This window comes from Canis aureus, chromosome 1, assembly GCF_053574225.1.
Source record: "Canis aureus isolate CA01 chromosome 1, VMU_Caureus_v.1.0, whole genome shotgun sequence".
In the NCBI taxonomy this organism is placed as follows: domain Eukaryota; kingdom Metazoa; phylum Chordata; class Mammalia; order Carnivora; family Canidae; genus Canis; species Canis aureus.
Window position 1 is genome coordinate 57,466,668 of NC_135611.1, and position 20,470 is coordinate 57,487,137.

The 20,470-nt window shown below is 38.8% G+C and overlaps 2 protein-coding genes across 7 annotated transcripts in view; one reads left to right on the forward strand and one right to left on the reverse strand.

Annotated features, from left to right (window-relative positions):
• The window catches only part of TRAPPC3L (trafficking protein particle complex subunit 3L), a 64,543-nt gene extending 64,173 nt beyond the window's left edge, over positions 1-370 (reverse strand). For both annotated transcript variants that reach the window (XM_077900598.1, XM_077900590.1), the window contains exon 1: positions 54-370. The gene's annotated coding sequence lies outside the window, so the exon portion shown is untranslated. The remainder of the gene's footprint in view (positions 1-53) is intronic.
• On the forward strand, positions 171-20,326 carry RWDD1 (RWD domain containing 1). 5 transcript variants are annotated; one of them, XM_077900580.1, is made up of 8 exons: positions 581-718; positions 3,211-3,324; positions 8,549-8,614; positions 13,319-13,449; positions 16,035-16,178; positions 16,547-16,679; positions 17,422-17,484; positions 20,034-20,326. In XM_077900580.1, the coding sequence occupies exons 5-8, from the start codon at positions 16,053-16,055 to the stop codon at positions 20,153-20,155; spliced, it is 444 nt and encodes a 147-aa protein (XP_077756706.1). In that variant the 5' UTR covers positions 581-718; positions 3,211-3,324; positions 8,549-8,614; positions 13,319-13,449; positions 16,035-16,052; the 3' UTR covers positions 20,156-20,326. The 5 variants fall into 5 exon arrangements, with proteins under 5 accessions (XP_077756712.1, XP_077756684.1, XP_077756706.1 ...); XM_077900569.1 differs by lacking the exon at positions 581-718 and adding an exon at positions 1,995-2,104; XM_077900586.1 differs by lacking the exons at positions 581-718; positions 3,211-3,324 and adding an exon at positions 171-194.
• Positions 20,327-20,470: the final 144 nt, after the last annotated feature.

Genomic DNA, 20,470 nt, shown 5'->3' on the forward strand with positions numbered 1-20,470 from the left:
CCGCCCCCGCCCCCGCCCCCCGGGACACCGGGAGGCTCCGCACGCGTACGAACCACACGACCGCAGCGAGACCCGGCCTCGGCGCCGCGTCGCTCCTTCCCGCGGGGGCCGCAGGGTCGCGACCCGGAAGCCGGAAGCGACGAGGTTCGCGGAAGCGCCCCGCGTCCCTCCAGCAGCCGCCTCGTCCCGCCTCGGTACGCGCGTTCGGCTCTCAGGCTAGACCCATCGAGCGGGGGATGTGGCGCTGAGCGGCCTGCCAGGCTGCGGCCCGGAGAAGCCCCGCAACCCGCCCCCGTGGTCCGGAGCGGACGCCGCGCCGGGGGCCGTCCGCGCCTCAGCGAATCCCAGGCGGCGGCGGCGCGGCGGGGGGCGGGGGCGGGGGCGGGGGCGGGGGAGCGGGGCAGCTGCTCCGCGCTCGGCTGGCCAGGCCTCACGAGTCGAACGCGGAACTAGCGAGCAGGCGTAGGCCCGCGCGGGGCTGCTGCTCGGCAGGCCCGGCCTGGCCTTGGGCCCCGGGCCTGGCAGCCGGGGAGTCTGCGCCTGCGCGGGTCCGGCCGCTGCCCGCTCTCCCGGCGCGGCGGCGGTCCCAGCTGCAGCGCGCCGCCTGGGTGGCTGGGCGGCCCATGGGCAGCAGCGAGGGCCACGATGACAGATTACGGCGAGGAGCAGCGCAACGAGCTGGAGGCCCTGGAGTCCATCTACCCCGACTCCTTCACAGGTGACTTGCGCAGCTGCGGGCCCCGAGCGGCCCGGGGGCGGCGTGGGACGGGCCGGAGCCCTCGGCCTCCCGGGCGAGGATGGAGGATGGAGGACGGCGACGGCGAGGCCGCGTGGCCACCTCGCCCGCCGCTCTCTCTTCACCTTCTTCTCCCGACGTGTTCAGACCCTTAGGAGTAACTCCAGCGCTTAGTGCCCGAACCCTGGAGAGCCCGGGACGGGCTGGCGAGGCCCCTTGGAGAGCGTCAGGCCTGGAATCGGAGTCGGGTGCACGTTGGTCTCTGGGTAACTTACAGCGAACCCGAGCTTTAGGGAAAACACACGAAAACAGATGCTCTTAAGTGGGAGCAGCTTTTCCAGAGCTGCAAGAGGCGTCGGTTTTCCCCCCTTTCGTCGGGGGTAGAAGCTGCTTTTCATATGCTGCTGTTTTAAAGTTGATGGGATTCAGAGTGCTGTTGTCGAAGTCGCCCAGAATCAGTTTTTTGGGTTTTTATTTTTATTTTTTTTTGGGGGGGGGTGTCCCTGAGATCTGTCGCTTTTCTTCGTCTTTATATTCCCTGCGAATGCCCAGTGAATGATGCGGCACGCATCTCAGTCCCACTGCAGATTCACAGGTTGTTAGGGAGGGGTAGTAGGGTAGACGTCGTCTGGCCTGGACGCCTCTGGCTTCCAGCAAGGTAGTGGAGGCGCAGGGAAGGTAAGTGGCTCGCTTGGGGTCCGGCCAGCACGTTAGCGGCGGAACCGGCGGAACCGCTTGGGGCTTGGACCCCCTTTCCGGTTCCTTCACTTTGCGGACACGTGGAACGTGGGATCTAGCTCCAGCCGGGATGAGGGGGAGCAGACGATTACTTGGTAGGTTGGGCCAATGTAAAAAAAAAAAAAAAAAATCATCATTGAGAAGCTCATTAGACGGGTGTTAAAGGCAGAGGATTTTTCTGTATTAAGCCGCGCTTCAGATGGGTTTTGAAAGTGCCGCATCGTAACCACCGTAGCCCTACGGCTTTTCCCCTGTTACACTCCGTGCCTGCGAAGTGATCGAATTAAAGCCAAGATGAGGGAGTAGAACCTATAGGTTTGTGGGATTGACAGCCCCCATCCCTTCCTTTGACTGTCGTCCGTCCCTGACGGTCAGAATTCAGAATGTAAGGTATGTTCAGCTCCCATCCCTCTCCCTTTTCCTTGTTCAGCTTAGTTTTCTTAGCTCCACTTTTTGACCACTGCTTGCAATGGTAGCAAATTTTGTTCTGCTTTGCCAACAGGCAGATGTCTCTCAGCTACCCCTGTATAGCTCCAGTCCTGTTCATGTTCTCTCTCACCAGCAGTACAGCTGTGCTGTGAGGATGTTAAGGGGATGAGTGAAGAGGGGTTTGAGAGTGTCATTAACTGGGTGAGTGTGTATGGAGTCTGGCTCCCTTCTCTCTCCTTGCTTATATGTCAATGTCTAAATAAAATAGAACATAGGGTCCGTTGTTGGATATATTCTTAATCGTGACGTTTGGTCATTTCTAGTACGTTGGAAATGTAATTGGCACCGTGTAGGTAGAGTTTAAGAAAGCATAAGGTATACTGTTCTTTTCTATGGACGTAAAGTATCCCTCATTAAATACTGTGCGTATAAGCATTTTAAAAAGTGATACATTTTTAATCCTAAACCAGGATTCTTTCAAATTGTACTAAGCTCTGATGCAGTTCAGTATGTGAAATTCTTGTCAGGTGCAAAAGTGCTTGAGGATTCTGAGCCAGGGTAATAAAAAACAATTTATGAATCTTGGATGCATTCAAGTGTTCTGCAGTATCAGCTGAGTCCATCCGTCTCTAATTCCTGCCACCATTCCTATAAACTTTGCAATAAATGAAGTAAAATAAGATGTCTCAATTTATAGTGTTTTTGCGTGTGTTTGTTTATTTATTTATTTATTTATTTATTTATTTATTAAGGTACTTTGCCTTACTCATGATCGTGTTGTTTATGAACCCTCTCAGGGAAAAGGCAGAGGAGTTTGGGATAAAACCCTTCCATGTTTGATCTTTTGAAATCATGAGGATTTGCAAGGTTTACTGTTTTATAGCCTTCTTTTCTGTTGATGATTTCTTACCTTCCTGTTTTCATACCAGGTTAAAGGAGAGAGCTTGCTTGTGTCAGTTTGCCAAGGAACACTAATTGGCAGTTTTCTAATTTCATTTTGAATCCCATTTAATATTAGATTTGGTAAATGCTCAATGCTGTTGATGAAGGAAGTAGATATACTTTTTTTTTTTAAATAAAAGCTTGGTGCTTGCCAGAGAAGCCTTCTTTGTTAAGCACATCATGGCCCCCCCTTGTGGATGCTTAAGAGGCAGCATCTAGCTAGCCCATAGTTCTAGCCACATAGACCTAGTCTAACCTCAGAGTTGATTGCTTGACTATTTGCAAAGAATTTTTGGTCCAGTGTTGAATTTGTTGTGAATTTTGACAAATCATAATACAGTTTCTTCTTTTTGCCTGTTCTGTAGCTTGATTGCACACTGATCCAATCCTCCTAACAACTAGTCTTCCAAAATATAAATGGACTCTCCTGATACCACATTCTCCTTCAGTAGTGCTTCACTTGACAAGGCCCTGCTAAGGTAGTAGAATTTGGTTATTTCCATTTCTGTATCAAAATCTCTGGCTATGGGGAATTTTGTTGAAACAAATTGGTTAGCTTCAGGCTAACCAAAAGTCAAGTTCCCTTAATTCTGTTTGGTCTTACAAAGAGGGGTACGTGATTTGGTATTTGCTTGTGTCAGTACCTCTAAGTAGTATCCATGAGCATGTAATAGTTATAACTGCATCTTAGAGATGGGGCACAGGTCATCTTTCAAAAGCAGTTTTTCTAAGACAGAGAGTCCCTGAGAACTACAGGGACTTATTTTAATATGGGCTATCTGGTTCTTTGTGAAAACCCTGATGTCATTCGTGTGTCCCTTTAGTGTACCTTTCAGCTATTACCTCCATTATGTCTGTCCTTAATTCTGTCCAGTTTACCATCGTCTGCGCCCGTATCCCTCAACACTTCTCCTGCTCCTCCACTGGTTCCTTCCACTATGCCCAATAACCTTATTCTTTTTCTCAAAAATATTTTGATCCACTTACAGTGGCGGAAATCTGGTATCTTTAGTGAAGGCTAATTTTATTCTAATTCACAGTAATGCATTGGAATGGGATTATTCCTTCGTCAGAGTGCTGATGAATCATTCATTGTTTCAAGTCCAATTAAGTAACTTTCTCATCCTTGTGTTAGTTTACTCCAAGCTTTGGAATATTCTTTCTTTTTTCTTTTCTTTTTCTTTCTTTTCCTTTTCTTCTCTTTTCTTTCTTTGGATTAGGTCCAGCTGTGACAGAAAACCCCCAAAAGCAGTGGTTTCAAAAAGGTAAAAGTTTAGGGGAAATGAGTGGCTCAGTTGGATAGGTGTCTGACTCTTGATTTTGGCTCAGGTCATGGTCTCAGGATCATGGGATCCAGCCCTAAGTTGGACTCCACACTTAACGCAGTGTCTGCTTAAAATTCTTTCTCCCTCTCCCTCTGCCCCCCCCCACCCCTCACGCTCTCTCTCTGAATAAATTTAAAAAGGTAAAAGTTTATTGCTTTTGCACATAAAAGATAGTTGTGTAGCTTTAGTCCAAGAATTCCTCAGGTACCCAGGCTGCTGCTTAGTTCCTTGTTATTCCTTAGATGTAGTGTCTACCTCATGATGAAGATGGTAGCATTCCTTTCCAGTCAGTAGAGTAGATAAAGGAATGGGGGAGTGAGGGGAACAGAGAAAAATCCAAAGACAGCAGTTTCTTAAGTAAATTTCCTGGGAACTGTCAAAGGACTTCCTTGTTTCCATCTCATTAGCTGGAACTTAGGTGAGACCTAACTGGAAAGGAGGCTGGGAAATGTAGTCTTCATTCTGGGTGGTTAATATGTTCAGTTAGAAGTGGTATAATAACTAGAAGAGAGGGGGAGTAGATAGTAGGGGATATTAGCAGTGTTCTCCAGTGTCCTTTTTTGTTATTGTTGTTCCTGGCTCACATTTTTTTCTCTGTAATGGCAGCTTGGTATAGTGGATATGAGCCCTATGTCTTTGGACAAGTCATAACCTCTCCAAGCTTCAGTTTCCATATGTGTTTAATGGGAAGTAAAGTAAGTGCAAATACTTTGTAACTGTTAAGTATAAGATACTCTCTACTTGAAATTTACCATCTTAGTTGCTGATTCTTCCAATATGGCTTCACAATCCCTTGTCTTCATCAATGAACAGTTTTTATTTCCATTTCCTTCAACTGTGTGGGGGCATGACCATACCTTGTAAATACCATCTTTAGAATTTTGGCCTCTGAAAGTCCTCTTTCTGTCCATAAACTTTATAGCCCCACAGTTCTTCATTCCAGTTTTTTTACTGAACATGCCTCTCCTCATGATTTCTCATGGATTAAGAGTTTATCAACTTCTTTCTCGTCTATCTTGCCTCCCTATTCTGTATGTCTCCCAAGGTCAGGCAATTCCGTGATGTTCATGCTAGCATCCCAAGTCCTCATTTACCAAATATTTATTATATGCATTGTTAGAATCTCAGTCTGTTGGGAAAAGACGTCAGATAAGTAATTTACAACATAGTGTGACAATTCTTTCATAGAGGAACATATAGGAGCACAGGAAAAAGGGAGAGTCTTGATTGTTTTGGAGAACTCTAAGGGGTGATGGGGGAAGGGGCACAGCATGTGCAGAAGCAGGACTCTGCAATAGCAAAATATATTTAAAAGGAAGGTGGCTTGGTATTCCTAAAACATAAAGTGAGTACTGGGGTCATGAAAAATGAAGCATGACAAATGAACAGGGGCAGGATTACAGAAGGCCTTGTTAGGGATTTAGATCTGATCTTGCAGGCCAGTGGTTCATTGCTCATTTTCCCCTCATAGAGCTCCACAGACCCATATAGTACACATTGTAGACAGCGCTGCCCTACCAGACCTGGATCTCAATAGTTGGGGTGCCTTCACAAATAAAATACGCTGCTTTTGAGTATGTCTTGACCTCATGGCTACTGCTTTTCTTTTTCTCTCTGGCCCTTTTTCCTCTTTTGTTTTCCAAATTTAGGATTCTTTACAAAGCCAAGCCAGTGTTGGTCCTATTTCTCTGTTTTCTCTCTCATGATCTCATTTAGTCTGATAGCTTTAGCTATCACTTCTGTGTGTGTGACTCCAAATTAAATTCAAGCCCAACTGTCTTTAGCTCCATTTGCCGGTTTCTGATTGCATATTGCATACTCAGTGTCTCCAACAGAAAGTTCCTTGTGTCATTTAAATGTATCATCTCTGATTTTTCTTTTGTATTTTTTGTTTTTATTAGTGGCATTAACCATCCTCTGCCTGCACATTTGGAATGTAGAATCCTCCTTGTTCCCTGCTATCCCCATGGCTCCTAACCTAGTTCAGAACCTCATTAACCTTGCTGGGATGATTTTAATAGCTATCTACGATCATCGTACCTCTAGTCTTGTTTCCCCTCTTCCAACTTCTGCTCTGTTGCTAGCCTTATCTTCCTATGTTTAGAAATACAATTCTGCCCATACTGCTGTGGCTAAAAAAACTATCATTGTCCACAACTAAACTTTTTTCAACTATTTGTCTTCACTCACATATACATCCACAAAATGGAATAATTTCTTCTTTCCTATATATTCCTTAAACATTCCCACCATTATGCCCTTGCTACTGTGTTTCTGTTCCCTACATTTCTTTTCTCCATCTTTATTTCTCAATATGCCTTAATTCATAGCCTAGCTCAAATGACTTTTCCAGCTGGAAAAAACATTTTCTTTTCACATTAAACTCAATATAGTCTATTCAGTTCTTCTAGTTACTAGCTGAATAACCTTGGGCAGATTATTTAAAAGCTTTTTTTATCTCCGTTTCCACGCTATGAAATTGGGATAATAGTATATTTAATTGGTTCTAAGACATTTCTGTGTTTTAACATCTCTGAAATATGAATTTGTCTTATAAGTGATTATGTATTAAAGTTTAACTGGCAGATTCTTTTTTTCTTAGTTCATAAAGTAGGGTGTATCTCATATACTTGACAGTCTTTTAAATTTGGTGAAATATGGTAACAGGGAGGAGGGGCAAGATGGCGGAAGAGTAGGATCTCCAAATCACCTGTCTCCACCAAATTACCTAGAAAACCTTCAAATTATCCTGAAAATCTATGAATTCAGCCTGAGAATTAAATTTGGTGAAATATGGTAACAGTATAAAATTGTGGTCTTGGTGTAAGAATAAAGGATCTTTGTGTAAATGCATAGTACAACATAGGCACAAAGTAGTGCTCAGTAGACGTTAGCTGTTGTTATTAGGTATAGCAAACCTTAAAGTACAACCTCATAGAATCCTAAAAGTGGTCATAAGATGGGTTGAACCCTTATTTTTATAGTCGCTGTGTTTACATCTTATGACACATAAATGCTAAAGTTGGTCATGGAAAGAAATAGAAATAAAATGCCTCAAATATATTTTATACACATTTGTCAAAAAAAAAGATAGAGTCATATTATAAAAGCTTTATGAGAATTATCTTTCAGGGACTTTTTTTAGCGTTGGCTGGACTATCTGAGGCCTATTAAAATATGAGTCTAGTGAGTTTTATCTTCTTGACAAATACTTTGACAGTAATCATAGATATTCATCATGCTTTGAGTACTTTCAAACTTCAATTAAAATGAAGTCATATGTCTTGAAAATCTTATTGATAATGAATATTTATGAAGGCTTAAGAAGTTTTTGAGTAGTTTCCTTGGTGAGTTCTTCAGAGATGTCCTTGCCCTTTCATTTCAGAAAGAGGTTGCTGAGCTGCTGCCAACCTTGACAGGGGCCAGTGCTTCCCAGGGCTGGAGTGAGGCACAGGCTTTTCTCAGGGGCTCAGCAGCAATCACAGGTGGCCTGAATTTTTTTTGTTTACTCTTCTAATGGTTCTGGATTTAAGTTTAATTTGTTTTTGTTTTTCTACTTCCATTCTATTGTTTTAACTCTTGTCATTTTTCCAGAAATTATTGAATTTCTAGATACAGCCAGGTACTGATACAGAAGTTCTCATAGTTTTTATAGTATTCTTGTGGGGAAAGAAATATAAACATATATACTATCAGATAGGCATTAGGCTGTAAAATGGTATATAAAGCTTTCTTATTTATGTAAATGTTGATTTGCATATCCTGACTTGCTTAACAAATTGTAAGAAATTTGGTATTTGGATTCATGGCTGTTTTTGTAATTCCGTGAAAGATGGTAGAGACTCAGTAATTGGTGAAAGAATAAAGTTTGGTTCTAGGGATTATGTGGGAGAAAGAAATAGTTAGAAGACACAAACTCTAACAAATTAATATTTACTGTTTGTCATAGAGGTTCTGAATTATACCTTAGGAAATATATGTTTAAAAATTAGTGATAATACTGAATATCAACAGATAGTTTCTGATGAAACATCAAACTTTTTTTTGCCATTCTGCCATTACTTTTTAGAATGTAGTTTTCCACTTTTTAGAATGTAGTTTTCCACGTATAGATGGAAATTTTGAATTGATTTGATAAAACTCTCAAAAATGTATCTGCTATAGGTATTTTTTCCTAATTAAAGATAATCCTAGATTTAAATAGAAAATTGATGAGTGTTTTATCATTTGAATGTTCTGTTCAGTCTGTATTTTTGGAAGTGAAAATACAGACTAGGAATCAGTTTCCAGGACTGGGTAGTGATATTTTGCTAATAAGAAAAGCATTTGCCTTAGGAAGCATCTTAATAACTTAATCTCTGTGTATATTTTCTTGCAGTATTATCAGAAAATCCACCCAGTTTCACCATTACTGTGACATCTGAGGCTGGAGAAAATGATGAAAGTAAGTCCAGTAAAAAATACTTGTGGTTCTCCTAAGTTGCTCTCAGCAATGATACTCATTCTGCAGCCATTATGCTGGGGAGTGAAGATGTGGAGGTGCTAAATTAGGTGCTGTCAGGAACCTAGTATGAATGTTGCATGTCTCTAATTAGCATTTACTATGTAAACATGACTTAGAAACAGAGAGAAGGTCAATGCGATATATTCTGACACAATGACTTAATTTTAAAAAGTGAAAAAGAAACATTAACAATATAACAGTTGGAGAAAAGGTAGATTATTGTCTAGAACCAGACTTTGAATGTATGCATATTTCAGTGACTATGTTTTATTCCACTTCTCCATGATTGTTTTTCCTCTCTGGGCATTTAGATTGCTTATTGGACATTTGCTGTTTCAAGTTAAGTTAGATAGGGACGCCTGGGTAGCTCAGCAGTTGAGTGTCTGCCTTCAGCTCAGGGCATGATCCTAGAATCTGGGGATCAAGTCCTACATCAGGCTCCCTGCAGGGAGCCTGCTTCTCCCTCTGCCTATGTCTCTTCCTCTCTCTCTGTGTCTCTCATGAATAAATAAAATCTTAAAAAAAAATGAAAAAAGAAAAAAACAAAATAAGCCGGATAAATATCTCTCTTTATGGTTTTTCTCTCTTTCTTTAGGATGGATATTATACTGTTGTTTAAATACACACACACACACACACACACACACACATATAAAACCAGATAAAAGCCACTATTATACAACTATAGAACTAATACAAATATACTGATAGAAATAAAGCAGTTATAAAACCAATAATTTAAAATTAAATAGATTAATTTAAATGTGGCAGATGGGGGAGGATCTGAAGTTCATTTCCACTATTAGTCTAGTTCAGTTAATTTTGGAATTTGATAAAAACGTTACTTAAGGTGGTGCTAACCCCAAGGATTTTTTTTTTTAAATGTTAAGCTAGTCAGTTAAAATTCTGCCATGAGCAATCAGTAATAGCAATTTTAGTGGCATCACTTGATAACCAAATCTGTTTTATACAATTGAAAATGAGATTAGCAAAAAAAAAAAAAAGAAAAGAAAAGAAAATGAGATTAGCACAGAGATATTACTAAAATCTGAATTAAAAAGATATAGGACACAGTCATATGCTTATATATGTATGTATATGTATAGGTTTTATACACAGAATCTCAAATACAACATGAGTATCCTTTTATACTTTGTTTGAAATGTAAATAAATGTATAGAAGATACTTTAAAATATCCTTTAAAAAATACTTTTATGATACTTTAAATATCCCAAAATGGCAACAGTGATCTCTTCATGATTATGGGATTATTGTTGATTTTATTTTTCCCTTAATGTATTTCTAAATTTTCTATAATGAATATCTATTACATCAAATAGTAAAATCAGTAAACATATAAGAAAAATCTTATTCTAGCAGTAAAAAAAGAAAGAAAATGCCATAAGATACTATGTATCCTTACTGGCCTAACAGTCTTTTTTTTTTTAATTATTTTTTATTATTTATTTAAAATTTTACTTAGTTAACATACAGTGCAGTATTGGTTTTAGGAGTAGAGTTCAGTGATTCATCACTTATATACAACACCCAGTGCTCATCATAACAAGTGCCTTCTTTAATACCCATTACTCACCTAGCCCACCTCCCCATCCACCTTCCTCCATTAACCCTCAGTTCTTTATAGTTAAGAATTTCTTATGGCTTATTTTCTTCTCTTCCCCCCTTCCCATATGTTGATCTCTTTTCTTTCTTAAATTCCACATGTGAGATCATAATGGTATTTGTCTTTTCTCTGATTTATTTCACTTAGCATAATATACCCTATCTAGCTCTATCCACATCATTGTGAATGGCAAGATTCCATTTTTTTTTTATGGCTGAGTAATATTCCATTGTTGTATATATACCACATCTTTATCCATTCATCAATCAGTGGATATTTTGGTTCTCGCCATGGTGTGGCTATTGTTGATAATGCTGCTATAAACATCGGGGTTCATGTACCCCTTCGAATCTGTATTTTTGTATCTTTTGGGTAAACAGTGAAATTGCTGGATCATAGAGTAGTTCTATTTTTTCTTTTCTTTTCTTTTTTTTTTTTTTTTTAAGATTTATTAATTTATTTTAGAGAGAGCAAGAACAGGTGCCTGTGTGAACCGGGGGTGAGGGCAAAGGGAGAAGAGAGAGAGAATTCCAAGCAGACTCTTAGCTGAGTGCAGAGCCCAACTTGGGACTCTCTCCCATGATTCATGAGATCTTGACCTGAGCCCAAACCAAGAGTCGAATGCTTATCTATCTGAGCCACCCAGGCACCCCTATTTTTGTTTTTGAGAAACCTCTAAACTGTTCTCCAGAATGACTGCACCAATTTGCATTCCCACCAACAAGTGCAAGAGTGTCTCCTTTCTCTGCATCCTCACCAACATCTATTGTTTCTCATGTTGTTAATTTTAGCCATTCTGATAGGTGTGAGGTGGTATCTCATTGTGGTTTTGATGTGGATTTCCCCGATGATGAGTGATGTTTTGAGTGCCTTTTCATGTGTCTGTTAGCCATCTGGATATCATCTTTGGAGAAATGGCTGTTCATATGTTCTGCCCATTTCTTGACTGGAGTACTTGTTCTTTGAGTGTTGAGTTTGGTAAGTTTTTTATAGATTTTGGATATTGGCCCTTTATCTGATAAGGCATTTGCAAATATCTTCTCCCATTCCATAGGCTGCCTTTTAGGGTTTTTTTTTTTCTTTTTTAAATTTTTTATTTATTTATGATAGTCACACAGAGAGAGAGAGAGGCCGAGACACAGGCAGAGGGAGAAGCAGGCTCCATGCACCGGGAGCCCGACGTGGGATTCGATCCCGGGTCTCCAGGATCACGCCCTGGGCCAAAGGCTGGCGCTAATCCACTGAGCCACCCAGGGATCCCGGCTACCTTTTAGTTTTGTTGATTGTTTCCTTCACTGGGTAGAGCTTTTTATATTGATGAAGTCCCAGTAGTTCATTTTTGGTTTTGTTTCCCTTGCCTCCAACAACATATCAAATAAGTTGCTATAGCCAAGGTCAGAGTTTGCTGCCTGTGTTCTCTAAGATTTTGATGGTTTCTTGTCTCATATTTAGATCTTTCAACTATTTTGAATTTATTTTTGTGTATGGTACAAGAAAGTGGTCCAGTTTCATTCTTCTGCATGTGGCTATTCAGTTTCCCCAGCACCATTTGTTGAAGAGACTATATTTTATCTTTTTTCTTCCATTGGATATTCTTTCCTACTCTGTCAAAGATTAGTTGACTATATAGTTGTGAGTCCATTTCTCGGTTTTCTATTCTGTTCCATTGATACATGTGTTTGTTTTTGTGCCAGTACCATACTGTCTTGATGACTGCATCTTTGTAATATAGCTTGAAGTCTGGATTCATGATACTTCCAGCTTTGGTTTTCTTTTTTTCAACATTCCTTTGGCTATTTGAGTTCTTTTGTGGTTCCATACAAAATTTAGGATTGTTCTTAATAATTAAAATGTGAGTTACAAGAAAGTCGAAGTCTAGACAAAGGATCATTATGATTAGTAAGTTTTATTTTTTTATTTTTATTTTTGTGTGTGTAAATAATAAGTCTTAACAGAAAATGTTTGGCACTGCTGCTTAGTTACAAATTGCCTGGTGGCATTGAGAATTCACCAGGCTGGTCTGTAGAGAGATACCTTGCACTGATCTGCCTGTAAGAATCTCACTTCTTTTTTTTTTTTTTTTTTTTTTAAGATTTCATTTATTTATTCATAGAGACAGAGAGAGGCAGAGACACAGGCAGAGGGAGAAGCAGGCATCATACAGAGAGCCTGATGTGGGACTCGATCCAGGGTCTCCAGAATCACGCCCTGGGCTGCAGGCGGCGCTAAACCGCTGTGCCACCGGAGCTGCCCAGAATCTCACTTCTATACAAGTGTCAGATGTATGCATTGATACAGGCCAAAAGAGTGAGTGAGAATGTATAGATGAATCAGGTTTGTTTTTTTGTTTTTTGTTTTTTTTTTTAGATTTTCGTAGAGGTGTTTCCTTGACCCAGTTAAATTTTTATTCAGTGAAAAAAGTTGACATTGGGACAAAAATTATCATAATATGAATCAGGTTTTAAGTTTCTCTGACAACCTCTGAAACCCTATTTCAAAACTGTGTCATCTAGCAATCCTTTAGCAGTACCCTATTGGAATTGTTCAGATAGAAATGTAGATTCCAGGGCTAATGCCAGATCTTCCTCACTGGGAACTGGGTCTGGTAGAGGCCTGAAAATAAGCCCAAGGTAGTATTTTTCTGCGTATTGTATTCAGTGCCTTTTGTTCATCTTAAGGAGGTTTTTAAAAAGAGTGGCTTTTATCCATGCTCTTTCTCAGACATGCAATATGATATGGTAAATTACTGATAAGTAAGACATGTATTTCATGCGTTCAAGGTGATTTTTGGTATTCCCATGATTTGTTTTCACTTCATCTTTGTGGTAGGTGTTATTTATCTTTAGTGGTTGTCTAAGTGGTTATCTCATAGTAACCTTGTTTTTCTTTGCAGGAATATCTGTTGTGTTACTTTTCATTGACACATTGTAAATTAATCACTGATCCAACAAAGATGTTGACCTCTTGATACTTTATATTTAAAGATAATTTGTATCAAATTCGTATCTTCTGTCTTTAGCTGTCCAGACTACCCTCAAGTTTACATACAGTGAAAAATACCCAGATGAAGCCCCTCTTTATGAAATATTCTCCCAGGAAAATCTAGAAGATAATGATGTTTCAGATATTTTAAAACTATTAGCATTACAGGTAAGGAAATAACAAGTCTTTTAATGGCATTTTTTATTGGCCTTAAGTATACATTAATTTCAAGAGTCAGAAAATGCTAGTAAATATGTATAACCAGTACATTGAACAGGGAGAATTCATGTTATCTCTCTCTTTAAACATATACATACAGATATAGATATTCACAAAGCATCTTTATTTTTGTTTCCCACTGTACATTTAAAATTTGAGTAAGAGAAGTTGTCTGTATATCCCTGTTCGAAACTCAATCAGCCTCATGACTTTTAGTTAATCAAATGTCTGATAGGTACTTTAAATTTAAATACAGTTTTTATCTGCTTCTCAGAATGTCCAGCCCCGTATGCAGTTAAAAATTCTGACTTTTAAAAAAATTAAAACTTCCAACCCCTCTGACCTGTTGTAGTCTAGATTGCCTGCAGTCTGGGGAGAGGACTGATACTTGTTTTGTTTCTTATTATTTTTCCTTCTCCTCAAGCTTACAACCAGGATTTATGATCCCTCTGAGAGCAGGGGTTGAATGGAAGAAAAAAATAGGTATTGGAAAGTTCTTGGCTAGTAGAAGAGCAAGCTAAGGGTCATGGAAGTGACAGGGAGAGAAGAGGGCAATATTTTCTTCCAGAACTTCTAGTCATACTAAATTTCTTGAGCTTAGAATTTGAAGTTAGTGATATTATGTGATGGAACTAAACGAATTAATTCCTAAAGGATCTTCTGAACTATTTTGAAAATATGGTCTTGCTCCTGGTTTGGGAAGCTATTGAGGAATTTTAAGCAAGATACTGACTGGATTAGTTATGTTTGTGTGCTAAGTGGCCAGAGAAGTTGATTTTGGGGGTGACAAGACCACAGATTTTAAGAAAGCCAGTTAGGGATTTCTTTTAATATTTGAAGTTGAAGATTATTGAGTCCTGGGTTAGGATAATAACAATGTTGACAGAACAGTAGGCAGATTGAAATGACATTTAAGAATAGATTAGAGGCAGTGATAGAGCTTATGATGGGATGTGAGTGATCATGCTGGGTGGTTAGTGGTTTGGATCTCTGAGTTGGGGAACATAGAAATAGGTTTTGTAGAGAAGATGATGGTTTCAGTGTTGACATGCCTGTGAGACATTGTATTGCTGTCCACTGGGCAGTTTTATTATGTGTTCGGCACTCAGGAGAGAAGTTTGTGTAGTCAGATTTAGGATGGTTAGCATGGAGACACCACAGAGAAGCCCCAAGAAGAGAATCACAGGAGCCAGCTGGAAGTCTTGTATTCGGAGAGGGCCTAGGAGCTGAAATACCTGCTCAACTTCCGCTGAGGCCAGCTCTGTCAAAGGAGTGGTTGGAAATCTCTTCTCTTTCTAGAGTGAAGATTCTGGCTTGTATATTTGGGTATTTTTTTGGTTTTTTTTTTTGGTCTATTTTCTTCAAACTGTATTTTGTTTCTATGGATAAGCAAGATATCTTGTTTTACTTTATTCTGCTTTCAAGTAACCAACTTCCAAAATAGCTTCTGACTTACAGTTGACCCTTGAACAACACAGAGGTTGAGGGAACCTGACCTTCCACATAGTCGAAAATCTGTGTGTAACTTTTGACTCCCCAAAAACTACTGCTAACTGGCAGGAAGCTTTACCCATAACATAAACCATTGATAAACACATGTTTTATATGGTATATGTACTATATACTGTATTCTTAAAGTATGCTAGAGAAGATGTTATTAAAAAGTCATAAGGAAGAGAAAATACATTTACAGTACTATACTGTATTTATTGAAAAAAAAATAGATATAAGTGGACCTGTGCAGTGCTACATCCAACCTACATTGTTCAAGGATCAACTGTATATATCCCTTTCATGAGTTGGAAAGCTTTATTATATTTGATTTTAAGCCATTTCAAATTGAAGAAAAAAAGGTAGGTAAAGATAAATCACAAAAATACCTACATTCTTTATTATTCTATATTAGGAAATCACTTTGGTCTCAAGATTCAGTTCATTGTCACAGCTCTTAAAATATCCCAAAAGATCTAAATCATGAAAATATGGTGGAGAACTTATGTTACTAGCTGCTGTAGGAAAAGGTTTTCTGAATTCTGATTATTAAACAGAATTTAGTAAGACAGATACCTGTTTTAGGTTGGATGTAGCAAATCACATGTCTTTTAAAATTTATTATATAGTTATTCATATATATGTGCTTAATTCTTTTTTTCCCACTTTTTAAAAGATTTTATTTATTTGAGAGATAGAGTGAGTGAGCGAGCACAAGCAGGGGGGAGAGGGAGAGGGAGAATCAGACTCCTGACTGAGCAAGGAGCCTGACATAGGGCTCAGCCCCAAGACCCTGGGATCATGACCTAAGCCCGAGGCAGACACTTAATGGTCTGAATCACCCGCATCCCCGTATGTGCTCAATTCTTAAATGATCATTTATCTAGATGTCTGAATTTATGGTGTAACTGAATTAGTAATTAGTAATCATATTATAAATGTATGGCATTTAGCAATTATGATGAAACAGTTTCATTGATTTTTTTTTTTTAGTTTTCCTCAGAAGTATGTTTCTCACTACAACCTTTCTTTTGGTTACATAGGCAGAAGAAAACCTTGGTATGGTAATGATCTTTACTTTAGTGACAGCTGTGCAAGAAAAATTAAATGAAATAGTAGATCAAATAAAAACTAGAAGAGAAGAAGAAAAGAAACAAAAAGAGAAAGAGGCAGAAGAAGCTGAAAAGGTATATTATAAAGTTAAGTTTTTTCCTTATTCTTTATATCTGTTTTGTGTTTTTTGTTTTGGGGTTCGTTTGTTTTTTTGTTTGTTTGTTTTCAGTTTTTTGGTGGGTTTTTTTGGTTTTGGTAATTTTTCGGCAATCGCAAAATAAACAAAAGTAAATTTTATTTAAGATTTGTTAAATAAAATGTGAGAAGTCCCTTACTGCATTGGTCACATAGCATGGATAATTATCAATAAAGACTAGTAAAGGTTAATAGAGCTTATGCAGGTAAGATCAAGAAATATGCATTATTTCTTTATAAATGATAATTTTATTATAAATTATAAGTGTCTCATTTATGTGATCACATGTCCTTTTTATTTTCTAAGCAATTATTTCATGGCACTCCTGTCACAATTGAGAATTTCTTAAGTTGGAAGGCCAAATTTGATGCAGAACTCTTGGAAATTAAAAAGAAACGAATGAAAGAAGAAGAACAAGCAGGAAAAAATAAATTAAGTGGTATGACTCATATCTCCGCCCCCCCCTCCCCCCCCCCCCCCCCCAAGCCAGGCTGTTCTATATTCTTACATTGCAAGAGGATCTCATTTGGACAGATTTCTATAGAAAAATAATGTACTTCGGTATCTAGGACAAAAAGAGAAAGCATTCTGTCTACATGATGATATTACTTCATACATAATTTTTTTTTAAGATTTTATTTATTTATTTACTCATGAGAGAGAGCGAGAGAGAGGCAGAGACACGGGCAGAGGGAGAAGCAGGCTCCATGCAGGGAGCCCAACGTGGGACTCGATCTCAGGTCTCCAGGATCACACCCCAGGCTGAAGGCGGCGCTAAACCACTGGGCCATCAGGGCTGCCCTTCATTCATAATTATAATTAATTTTATGGCTTATCTCTGATCTAAATATTGCAGTGGAAAAATCTTGAGATATAGCTACCATGGCATTCAGAATCACAAGTGTAGGAAGTGGTAGAGTCAAATGCATTTGTTTTTCTAGGACTCTAAAGGCAGACTGGGTTTTCACTTGTTCATTTCAATGCAGATACCTATCTCGTGCCTCTTAGCTACTTACTGAATTGATAAATTTATTGAAATTCACAGAAAAATAGGTTTTCAGACTTCTTTTCTTGAATTATACTTTTTAAAGGATTGTAGGGACAATGGAGGAAAACTGGAAAGGCGGGAAACTGGAACATATAGAAAAAATATGTTTGAATTAAACATTTATTTCTTTTAGGGAAACAGCTATTTGAAACAGATCATAATCTTGACACATCTGATATCCAGTTTTTGGAAGATGGTAAGATAATACTAAGATTCCACATGTATATAATGCACTGTTTTTAATATTAAACTGTGAAAATCAGAGTGTAATGTAAAATTTTCCTTCCAAGGCTATAAACAAATACATTTTGAAGAATAAATTGTAATTTTTGATCATTTTAAACACTAAACTATAGCAATGTATTTTTTAAAATTTTCTGATAATTTAAGCCACATCAAAGATGGCAGTAAACAGTTATGGTCACATTACTCTCTAGGAACTAGCAAACCAGGCCAATGTAACTTGACCTAGTTTACTCAAATTTCTAGTATCAGAAGTCATGGAACTTTATAGAGACCTCAAATCTGGAACTCTTCATGCACTCTACCCAGAAATCTATGTTTCATACTAAGAAACATACTATGTTTCTTACTATCTGAAGCATCTAGTTCCTTATGCTTTCCTTTTCCTTTTTATCCTAAACTTTATCCTCTTTCAATCTTCTGTCCATCCATTATTCGTCCATCTGTAGATATTTATTGCACCCCACTATAAGCCAAGCGTTGTCCTGGCTGCTGCTGATACAGCAGCAGAGAACGGTGTAGACAGTCCCTGCCCTCATGGAGCTTATGGCCTATGTGTGTTCCTTTAACTGGGCTCCATACTCAGTCACACTTCTGATAGCACCCTAGAGTTCTGCACTTCATTAGCTTTCTTCGAGCTTATCTTGCCAGTTGGTGATCCTGAAGCATCTAGCCTTTCAGCCTTGTTCCTGGACTGTCTCCTGGAAAAGGTTAAAACAGTGTTGTTATGGCCTCAGTGCTAAATTAAATTGCTTCTTAACTTGAGCTGCGCCCTTATTGACACTCAGCATTTTGTTTTATTAATCTCTTACCGCATTCTTGCTCCAAGATATTTATTAGTCTCAAACAAACAACCACAAACAAACAAACCCAGCAAGGCTGTCCTCATGTATCCTCCTCTCACTTTATAGCTCGTTTTTCTCCTATTTTATTGAGAAATTCTCAACCAGAAAGCTGTATCTTATTCTCTCTTGCACTTTAGAAGTTTTCCTGTCTTCACTCATCCTTGACTCCTTACCCTATCTAATGGATCAAATATCTCTTCATGTCCAGTAACTCACCAAAAATTCTCCATTGATTCTGCTTCAGAAGTGTCTTTTCCAGACATTTTCAACTCTTTCCTCTTAACTGGAAGATTTTAACATTTTCCCTGGGTGTTTGTGGTGGCTTCTTATATTGTCTCCCTGCTTCAGTCTCTTCCTCTTTCTAGTGCCTTTAGTCACTGCCCCAGAGGTGGCATTTCTAAAATTCATGTTTAATCATGATATTTCTCAAAATCTTTTGATGGCTCTCTACTGGTTAGAGGAAAAAGTTGACCTACTCAGTCCTTCAATTTCGCCTTCATCTATGATATATCCATATAGTTTTCCTAAAGAATCTTGTGTTCCAATTAGAAATATTCAAAGTCTTATTTAAAAACAAAAACAAAACCCAAAGTCTTATTTTTTCTTTCTTTCTTTTTTTTTTTTAAGATTTTATTTATTTATTCATGACAGACACAGAGAGAGAGAGGCAGAGACATAGACAGAGTGAGAAGTAGGCTCCATGCAGGGAACCTGACATGGGTCTCAATCCCGGGTCTCCAGGATCACGCCCTGGGCTGAAGGTGGCGCTAAACCGCTGAGCCACCCGGGCTGCCCTTATTTTTTCTTTCTGACTTTTGCTATGATTGCTTAATCCTGACACCTTTTCTTCTTGGTGGATTAAAATTTATCATAAAGGTATTTTAGATGTCATCTGTTTTGGGAAGTCTTTCCTGGCTCTTCCAGAATCAGCGAGTTATTCTTTAGCCTGGACTTAGGAAAGTTTAATTTTATTACTTAACTGCTTTTAGGGATAAAGCAAGACTCATTCTCGTTGAATTGAATATCAGTGGGCTAACGTCTGACAGGAAAGGAAGATGAACAATTTCTGGTGATTTAAGAGTACTATAATATCCTGCCTTTATGTACTTTAGATGCACTGAAGAGTAAAGATGTTTAATGCAAGGCTGAGGTGTTGCTTCCTAAAGGGCTCAGATATTTAGAATTTGAGAAGGGCATACCATTGGTCATAAGGGGAACTATCTGAGAGTAAAGATCAAGTTATATCTATGAATTAAATAACAAGTGTGGTTGAGTTCTAGTGACGTACATATCTACCACTACTAGAAGTGATAAAACTCCTGGCTCAGGCCCCATGGTCAGTGATAATCAACTTTGCATAACCAGGGCAAACCATTGTCTTCAACTTATAACATGCCACATAATAAATAATGCATTCTAGGAAAGCTTTTTTTATAACTGGATTTTTTTTTAAAACGGGAAGCCTGAAGTGTCTCTTAAAATGTATGTCTTTGCTGACTAATACAGATCATTGTTATTATGATTTGCGGTAGTAGTTTAGGATTTCCTCACTGGCACCTCACTTGTACATTTAGAAGTTTGTATTTGGTGTTACCAGTGAGTTCTATCTTTTATTCCTAAATATTAGACTGAAGGCGAAATCTTTTGTCTTTCACAGCTGGAAACAATGTGGAGGTAGATGAATCCCTATTCCAGGAAATGGATGACTTGGAGCTAGAGGATGATGAGGATGATCCAGACTATAATCCTGCTGACCCAGAGAGTGATCTGACTGACTAATGGACTATCCCCATCTACAGAGAGGTGTGACTGCCACAGCATCTGTGGCTGTGTGGAGGTGTTGATTTTCCTTTCTTTTTTTCTAAGAAAAAATAATTTTCAGGAGAATATTCTTCTGATAGCTTTCATCATTGAACTTAATAAACTGACCTTAAAGTTTCAAATATAAAATGTTCAGTTCCTCTTATTGGTAGGAATAAGGTCTATTTGAGGATAGAATGCAGCTATGCGCAGGTGTGGATTCATATATAAGGAATTGTAATAACTTGGGATTTCTGTACTGAGGACAGTGGTGGTTTATGCTTCTGAGTACCA

What these genes read in the sequence shown, in the direction of transcription:
- RWDD1 (XM_077900558.1), top strand. Translation starts at nt 646, where the DNA reads ATGACAGATTACGGCGAGGAGCAGCGCAACGAGCTGGAGGCCCTGGAG. An exon ending in TAAAACTATTAGCATTACAG is followed by an intron (nt 13,450 to 16,034) that starts GTAAGGAAATAA and finishes TTGGTTACATAG; the next exon opens with GCAGAAGAAAACCTTGGTAT. An exon ending in TATCCAGTTTTTGGAAGATG is followed by an intron (nt 17,485 to 20,033) that starts GTAAGATAATAC and finishes TGTCTTTCACAG; the next exon opens with CTGGAAACAATGTGGAGGTA.